Source organism: Limulus polyphemus, unplaced genomic scaffold (genome assembly GCF_000517525.1).
Source record: "Limulus polyphemus unplaced genomic scaffold, Limulus_polyphemus-2.1.2 Scaffold2487, whole genome shotgun sequence".
In the NCBI taxonomy this organism is placed as follows: Eukaryota; Metazoa; Arthropoda; class Merostomata; order Xiphosura; family Limulidae; genus Limulus; species Limulus polyphemus.
In genome coordinates, this window is record NW_013668097.1 from 64,819 (window position 1) to 74,904 (window position 10,086).

The 10,086-nt window shown below is 29.9% G+C and overlaps 1 protein-coding gene across 3 annotated transcripts in view; it reads left to right on the forward strand.

Moving 5' to 3' along the window:
- The window catches only part of LOC106467096 (phosphatidate phosphatase LPIN2-like), an 89,272-nt gene that overhangs the window by 62,744 nt on the left and 16,442 nt on the right, over nt 1–10,086 (forward strand). For all 3 annotated transcript variants that reach the window (XM_013927414.2, XM_013927416.2, XM_013927415.2), the window contains 3 exons: nt 2,731–2,879; nt 4,443–4,682; nt 6,714–6,831. In XM_013927414.2, the coding sequence (XP_013782868.1) occupies nt 2,731–2,879; nt 4,443–4,682; nt 6,714–6,831 (507 nt within the window). The remainder of the gene's footprint in view (nt 1–2,730; nt 2,880–4,442; nt 4,683–6,713; nt 6,832–10,086) is intronic.

A 10,086-nucleotide genomic window follows, 5' to 3' on the forward strand; every position in this document is an offset into this window, starting at 1 on the left:
CCACTAGGGGACATTATGAGCTTCCAAATGGTTATTCATGTCATATATATAGAAATAAATGTATATAAGCGAGCGTTTCCAAAATTGGAAAGATGTGAGTGGGGTGCCACTGTATGTGATTTATTATGTGAGCAATATCTTAGCAAATAGAAAAGATAAGACCTTATTTTATATTCTAGCTGTCAATATTTGTAATTTGAGTTTCTAATTCGTATGAAACTATAGACTTAGTATTTTGACTTCACAAACATCTAATTTGAACCAGTGCTGCATTCAACATACCACGTGACACACAAAAATTTATGTTTATCTATGTTTTTTAATATTTACTTTTAAATTAAGAAACTGAGTGATGTATAGTTCTAAAATTTGAATTATAATCTACAGTTTGATATGAAACTTATTGACATAAATTCACGAATTAGTAGATCAATAAAATTTTGAACTTGAGTCAACAAATGAGATGACATGGCCTTTCACCTGTGACCTGTTTCGAAGGGGTTAAGGCAACCCAGGTATTTCTGTATTGTCTAACACCCATATTGACAATTCCAGGGGTTTCTTAGGTTGATAAGTTATTTGATTATAAAACAATCCCCAAAACAGAACAAAAACAGATTACTTCATGAGTGGGAGATACTATCTGGAAGCAAACAGTGAAAGCCACCTGGTGACTGATAATGTTTCATTGGATATGTTTCCCACTTCTGTGTGTACATCTTTGCATAGCAATAAAAATATTGGAGTTGAGATGCCCATTCTCCATATAATTTCTCACAGCTCCAACTAGGATAGAGATAAACTTACCTTTATTTATATATCTTTTTTTCTTAACTTTAATTGGTGTTCCCATTTCAATGTCCTAGAGTTGTCAATCCTATTCTTCAATTCCTATAGGTTTCTGTTATTTCCCTTGGATACCCATTCATTAAGCAGGTTTTATGACTTGATTGGCATTTACAGATTAAGATGAAGGGGCAATAGTCCCAGGAACATGTCCAGGCTTTAATTATTACTGGTCCCAAGAATTAAAAACACTATGCTTATCATAACCAATTTACTATGTTTTGAACTTATCAAATTTAAAATTTTGAAAAATAACTGCCTTATGAAAAGTTTAAAAACCACATACAAAAGGACATTCAAAAGCTTAGAAATATATATATATATATAGATATAAGGATACCATAGTTTCAGTGTAAGAACTTTACTTGGCTAGAAAATAGTAATAATTAAAAAACATAAGTAATTATTTTTTAATTATTATGTAATTAGATAATTATTTCACTGTGACATTGCATAAACTTTTCAATATCATTTTTTAAAACAGATATTGAAATATGTTTCATATTACTTACTTTAGTTACAGATACTGTGTTGCCTGTTATAATAAGTTATAATATGACAGCTTTTGTATTTTCCTTATCATGGTTTTCTGAACAAAATAGCTTTAAATGAATAATTCCACCCACAAAATTATCTTAATTTGCTATTACAAATTTTCATTGCTTTCTCTTTGTGTTGCATTTGTAGAATATTTTTAACTCAATCACGATCACTCTGACTGGACATTAGATTATGAATTTCACTAACACTTAGTTATAACACCTCTTATTGTGCTATTTTATAACATCAATGCATGTTTAGGTGGTAGTATTATTCATATCAAGTACTTTTGTTCAGTTAACTAATGAATTTAATCACAAGTTACTCATGTGAGTACTAAATGATAATTTTCAGTATTATAAAGTTTCAATATCATTATAGTTCAAGGTAAACAGTGGTAATAACTTTCAAACACCATGAAAGTAAGACGAGAACTTAAAATCACAAAAACACGGTAAAATCTATGTTATAGCTAAAGTCTCATTATAGCATTGGGAGTATACACGTTACTGCGTGTTGTGTGAAATAATAGCAACCTCTTTTACTTAAAAACAAATGTATTAATTATGCCTTTATAATGCAGTAAAATGGTTAAGATGTCATTTTCACTTATGAATAATAAATAGGTTTAAGTAGCATTAAGCATAGAACCTCATACACTTATTTGTATGGTAAGCTATGGTTTGTATAATGGTGGGAATGAAGTATATGTGATATGCAGTGATTCATCCAACATTAATCATATATATATAATTTGAAATATCACGATTGTATTAAGCACAGTTATCTTTCAAGTACCTCAAAAGAAACAAAAGGGTAATGTAGACATGTTGTAAACCCAATGTACAAATATTTCAGAGCTTCATCCTGTGGTGTAAGCTGAATAAACGGATGCAACAAGGAAGCTTATTAGGTTGGCCTAACAAATGTGATGAAATTCACAATTGACTACAACTGTAGCAGTGAATTGTATAAAATTTTTATCACACTGTACATGAAAATAGCATTGGTCTGGAATATTAATACTGTGTATCCCTTAACAGTTTTTGAAAAGTATATATAAAGACCTTCAACGGTGTCTGTGTGATTGCCAACACATTTAATCAGGGTTTTGTGTTGTTATATCACACTCATTTCTTATGCTGTTAAACTTCTTGCAGATGTTGGTAATAAGGTAAAAGGAAAAATTATTTTTTTGTATGGTTATTTTAAATATAATTTAGTTTGTACTGTTGCAGATGATAAGATGTGAGAAAGAACAATATTTAGTTACCTGTATTTTACTCTGATAGAATCTTTAAGTGGATGTTAAAGAGTACTAACATTTTGTTATGTTTCTCACAGTCTAGTCTGAAGCTGAAACCAGGGGCTAATGAAGTAGTATTTAGTGTTACCACAGCCTACCAAGGAACCACCCGTTGCAAATGTCACATTTATTTATGGAATTATGATGATAAAATTGTTGTGTCAGATATTGATGGAACCATCACAAAGTAAGAAATAAACTATTAGTACTTATAGTTAAACGTTTTTACTAGTCAACTTTTTTTTAAGGATTTGCATGTAAGCTAATAAAAAAAAAACTATTATGTTAATATTGATAAGTACAGTAATTATGATCAAAATAAAAATTGTTAATAAGGAACCATTATACTGTAGTCCAAATCTATAGTATACTTGTCATAAGACATTAAAAGTAATGCCTTATGTCAAGTATAATTAATTATAATCATGCTTCACCAGCTTAGAAGAAACTTACACATCATGACAATTATTGTTGTAACAAATGTTTTCTTTAAATAGTGTTCTAACCATTAATGTGTTTCATGTAACTCAGCTGGCCTGATGAGCTAAATTCATCATTGGCAAGGGGTTTTTGTGTTTGTTTTTGTTTGTTCAGCTGTGTACAAAGCTACTTATTGGCTAACCATGCTACCCGTCCCTAATTTTTAAATGAAAGATTAGAGGAAAGGCAATTAATGAACACTACCCACAACAAAATTTTGGCTATTCTTTATAATTGAATAGTGGGGTTAACTGTCACATTATAATTCCCTCATGGCTGAAAGGGAGAGAATGTTCATGAACAGGTTTTTCATTGGCATAGGATGTGAAATGGCAGACATTATGTGGTTGAAACATTATTATACATACACACACACTTCTTTTTCTTGAAAAAACCATAAGGAAATGAATAAAGAATGTAGTGTTAAAATATAATAAGCCTAATATTAATGTTGTATGATAAGTATAATTAATTATGATCATACTTCGCTAACTTAGAAAAGACTTTAACACCATACAAATTATAATATACATTCTTGGCATAGCTTGTGATTATGCTCATTGTAATTTTAGAGATTCCGTTAACCATGTACTATACAATTTTTAGAAAGATGTTCATTAATATTAAACACTAAGATGTTTCTATGGGAATTTACGTTTTTACTACCTCACTTAAAAAAGAAAAGCTAGGAAAGAGACTAGACTAGCATTTTTGAAACTAAATTAGTGTACAACCCGAACTTTATTTTTTATTGCCTTTACCACTATATGAATGGCAAAAGTTGTTCTGAGCCATAAGAAACACAAATTGGTAGTTATACAATCTTAATCATTCTTTTATACATGATGAAATACAGTTTATTGACAGTTATTGATATAGAGATATATATGTCGGCTTGTTACTGGCCAGAATTCTATTTTAACATGATACGTGTATCAAGATGATGTGTGTTACAGTCATCTATTTACAAGTGACATCACTCAATTGCTTGCTAACACATTATTTACTTAAGAATGTATGAAGATATTATAAAGTAACATAAATGTATTACATATTACAGTGGAATATAGTTATGTTCTATATTCAAAAATGAAATTTTAGTGATAAATGGAGTGACAACCAATCTTTAGTAAGACTCATTAAATAAAAATGACAGTTGCTGTGTCTGCACTTATGTTCTCTGTTCAAAAGAAAATTACTTTTTGGTCACTTTAAATGATCTTAAGTTTAAAATTTAAAAAACCTAAGCAGTCATTAAATCAATTTACAGATCTGATGTTCTTGGTCACATACTACCAATAATTGGGAAAGACTGGGCTCAGTCAGGAGTTGCTACTCTCTTCACTAAGGTAAAAAATAATGGGTACCAGTTCCTATATCTGTCAGCACGTGCTATTGGACAAGCTCGGGTCACCAGGGACTATTTACGTAGTGTTAAGCAAGGCAATGTTTGTCTTCCAGATGGTCCTCTACTTTTGTCTCCTACATCTCTTCTTAATGCACTCCACAGGTAAGGTTCTGTAATATGTTTTGTTATTTTAAAAAAGAATAAGGAATTTTCTGTAAATTGGGGTTAGTTATTCCACTGACTGCTGGTTATATATTTTACCCAATTAAAATCTTATCCTGCAGTTGAATACATTCATTAGGTATAGAAGATCTTGAATTCAGCAGATAATTGCTTTTTTCAGAACACAAATTATGTATATATGCTACCATCTAATGCATTTATAGGAGAGTTTCCTTGTGTGAATTTCTTGTTATTATATACACATAGTAACTAATATTGTGTATTATTGTTTTCAAATAAATTAGCCAGACCATAATACAAGAAATTATACAGAAACCTAGGGTAACTCCACAAGTTAGTGGTGCATCCATGGTGATAAAAATAAGCAGAATCCCTAGAAGTTGGAAGGTTTCAAGGTGCACTAACATGAAATCTGACATTCTTTTTAACTTGAAATATGTTGAATTAAGTTAATATTTTACCTCAGTGTGCTTCTAAATAGCTCACAAAAATACTAAAGTACCAAACAAAAGAGAGAAAACTTGTAAACCAAGAAGAAAACATTTTTAAATCTCAAAAAATAAAGATATTATTTTTACCATTCCTGAAAACTGTTAAAATATGGGTTTACATCTGTTTCAGTTGTACACAGATAAATAAAATGCAAACGTCACAAAGTTAAAAAATCATTTATATAAATTTAAAAAAATGTACATGATAAGTTGCATTTTTGACAACATATTAAATAAACTGTGAAATCTAAGTTTTTCCGTACTTTGTATCAGCTGCTTAATAGCTACTGCCTTAAGAAGAAAACATTTAAGAGAGATAAGTTTCTCCATTGGCCAAAAATTTAGATAAACTACTAATTCAACCAATAATGATTCCACATGATTAGTAGTAGTAACTTAAAAAGAACTTTAATAATTGTAACAGACTGACTAGGAAATATGCTAGCTCAACATTTAAGCAACAGAACAGTTTTGGGAACAGGTATAAAAGTGCATAGTACACAGTTTTTTTTAAAGTTGTTGATACATGTGTACCACAATACACTATTGACATTACATCCCTTAAATAATGTCTGCTTTTCTGTGGCTGAATGTTGACATTCCATGAAGTTTCTCCTGTTTGTCATCATAGGGCACGTATTATTGCTTTTTAAGTGATGATTATTATACTGACAAAATCTAGCAATAAATTTGTTATTTACAAAAACTGTTCTGACCTTCAGAGATAAATTAGATAAAACTTGAGAATTTAACAAAGACATAAGTGAAATAAAATGAAGGATATGTAATAGTAGATAAGTAATACTGTACTAATATAGCCAACAAGTTATTTCTTAAAATAAATAGCTTATTTGTCCACTTGAGGTCTGGTAAATGGACATCATTAACTGTAGAGTTGTATTTTTGTACCTTTAAGTCAGTAGTGTAGTTTAATACAATATATATTTTTATAGTTAACAGAATAAATTTTGTACTGTGAATTAAAATGTAATGTTTAGTCATAATACACACACACACACAATATATTTATACATATATCATAATGTATTTCAGAATAACTAGATAAATGCTTTAATTCCTTATCTAATGTAAACACCCTATTCAGACATCAATAATAGTTTTAAATATGATGTCACATATGGGTTTATAAATCAAAAATTAAAGAAGTTAAATGAAAAGATAAAATATAATAATTAAAAGTGATAAAAACAGTAGGAGTATCAAGACTTTTAACTTTTGTTGCCACAGGTCATAGGGATGGTCAGGGACAAGGTGATTGGATATGCGAATTGTTACCAAAATTGTGAACAGTCCTCTGTATAATGTCATAATAGTGTGATAACAAAACTATCTTTAATTAATGAAAACTGTCTTTGGTGAATAATATTGATGCACATTAATAAGATTCACATCATGTTTGTACAATAATTACTGAACAGTATGTATGTACCCAAAGTGCTGTACATACCAGCTAAACTTAATAACTTCAATGTTTTGAGAGTAGTTCTCTTTATTACAGAGAGGTCATTGAGAAGAAACCTGAAGTTTTTAAGATAAGTTGTTTGAAAGACATTCAAGCATTGTTTCCAACATGTGTATCAAACCCATTATATGCTGGATTTGGTAACAAAATTAATGTAAGTACTAGTATTTTCATAAGTAATTAATTTATCATTTGTTACATAGATAATAACCTTCCTTCAACTGTTCTTTTTGTCATCCAAGGAGCCTGATTGGGTATTTGTACCTGACATTGTATTTGATGTAATAGCAAGTTCCATCAAGAAGAATAATATGCTTTCCTTAATTTACCAATGTGACAATGTTTCAACTACAGGAGCTTTCTTAAGGCCAAACTACCTTATACACAATACATTTCCCAACTTTCACCTGTATATTGATTCATAAAGATACCTTTTTTTTTGGTTCACTGATATAAATATTTCTACATTTTTCATTACTTTCATTAACTTCTGATCCAAGAAAGCTACATACATAGGTAGGAACTAAAAATCGAGCAAGTAACTTAACTTAGCTAAATTAATACACCATTCTAACTAAGTGAGTGCAAAGTAAAAAAACAAAAACTTATTTCAGTGTAATCATAATGTTACTAGAGTTACAAATTAAATATTGTCTTATAACAAATGAAGTTTTATGTAAAAACTACTCTGCCTCAATAACATGAGTACATGCAACACATTCTTAGGCCCAGCATGGCCAGGTGGTTAGGGCACTCGACTCGCAACCTGAGGGTCGCGGGTTTGAGTCCTCATCCCACCAAACATGCTCGACCTTTCAGCCGTGGGGGCATTATAATGTGACTGTCAATCCCACTATTCATTGGTAAAAGAGTAGCCCAAGAGTTGGCGGTGGGTGGTGATGACTAGCTGCCTTCCCTCTAGTCTTTCACTGCTAAATTAGAGACGGCTAGCACAGATAGCTCTCGTGTAGCTTTACGCGAAATTCAAAACAAATAAACACATTCTTTACTGTTACATTTCTAAAAGTGTGAAATGTTCTTATGTATCAGTATTGAAAATAATTATGGAAATAGTGAATAGAATAGATATAAATGCAAACATTATTAGATTGCTTCTCTCCTATTATATGAAAATGAACTGTAATAAAATGGAGATTATTAAGGGAAATAAACATGAGTGTTAAAAGTATGTCTAGCTATCATACAGTAGCTAAAACTATGGTAGTTGAAGATATTTCAGCTGCAAACATTCAGTACCATAACAAGTAACTTGTGACAGTCATGTGGATATTGTTTAATTAACTGGGACTACTGTTATTTGTATACATGTTAGAGTATTTATTTTTGTAGTTTTCACATTTCTTTTTTATCTCTATTTTTTGCCCCTGTGAAGAGGGAGTTGGCTTGAATATCATGTACAATGTAAACTACATGGCGATTATAAAGAAAACCACATATTTTAAAATAATATATCTTTAAAAACTACTTATCCTAGGGAAACTAAATTTCATGGGGATGATATTAAAAATCACTAGTTTTATTAATGAAATTTTTGACATGATGCATGATGTTTCAAACCATTTTATACTCATTCCTAATCACTTTTCTTGCATACTAGTATTGCTTTTAATTCTCTCTCTTTGAACATTACAACACTGATGAAGTAACAAACCATGTTCCAAAACGTTAGAACTACTTTGTGCCAAAGGTTGACTAGTGTTTTTCTGTTGTACTTTCATTATCATTCAAGTCTTATCTCTTGTTTTTCCTTTCTAACTCCCTTCCAACTTCAATAGTCTTTTGTTTATATAACAATCTCTTGAACCTGATAGTTTCTGTTACATTTTCAATGATGACATCTTACTCATCACTCTTAAATTTTTAACATAATCCATATTTTGGCTATGAACCTTATCCAAGTTGCATTAGCTGTCATATGTTATCAAGACCACACTACTTATATTATCTCTCCTATTTTTAAAAACCACCTCTTGTCAACTGCTTTTTGAACAACCTCATCCATCTTATTTTGACATTGTATTTTTCCTATTCTCATCCAACTGGTTTGGTTTTTTGTGTTATGAACAATATTATCCAACACCAAAGATGTATTTTACGTTGCTACTTCAAGAAGTATTCTGTCTTGCCATTTAGGAAATTCAGAATGATAATATATTGTAAGAACTAACAAAAACAATATGTGTATTTCAAGAATTGCTAGAAATGTGCATACTGTGGTAGTTTATAGAAACATAAGTACTTACCAAAATATAAATATTCTAACTACTTTTAAAAATTTATTAAATGCTGTAACTAATTTGAGAAATATTTTTGAATACTGCTACAGCTTAAATGTATGGTGCCCTAAAGTAAAAATTGCACTATTGAATTAAAAACTGTGTAGAAAATAAACTTGTGTTCATTCTTCCATACATTTTTAAAAATACATACTTCAGAGTTAAAATTTATAGAACAAAAAAAATTTGTTTTTGATTTTAGAAATATAAAAAATTAAAAATTTGGTGTGATTTTAATGCACTATGAATGCAAATATTAGCTTTTGTGAATTTCCTGATTTTTTTTCTGCGCAAACAACAGCATTTATATTCTCCTAAGAGGAAAGTTGAAATAGTTTTGGATAAAATAGCACCAATTTCAACCTTGTAACTTTAATATCAGTGTAATTTTATCAGTTTTAACCAATCAATGTTTCTTAACCTCAGTTGTCATTGTGTGATGTAATTGCCTATACCTCACTTTGTTAACAAACATTGCTGGTTGTTAGGCTGCGTTTGAATTAGATCTTATTAGCCTAAATAACTGCTTGAACAGGCAAAGAAAATCACAAAAAAACAATTTAAAAAATGGATATAAATTGGTTTAAAACATATATTAAATGAAGTCTTCTGTGAAACTGCATGCAATGTTTTTTGAATCAAAATGAAGATAAAATTTACAGTTTTATAGAATAAAAACATTATTAGAAAATTTCAAAAGAATGTAGGAAGACAAAAAAATCATTAATTAAAATCTACAACAAAGATAACCATTTTTAATTTTCTTAAAAGAAACGCATCACAATAAAATATCTCACTTTTCGAGGGTGCAAATTCATCTCAATCTATATACTACTAAAACTCTGAGATTGTTTGTTTGCTTGTCTGTAATTAAATACAGCAAAGACGGCGCACAATAGCACCATATTTGCAATTAAATGAGAATAGAAACAGAATAAAACAAGTTTCGTTAAAATCGGGCCACGGGTTACCGAGTTAGCTCCGTTTTTTAGGGTCACTTTTATGAACATTTCTAGATGAATTTAGGTACACTAGATGGCGCCACATATCGGTTTATCTATCTATCTATCTATTCGTTTTCCACATGATGAATCACTTTAAAAAATCTTCTA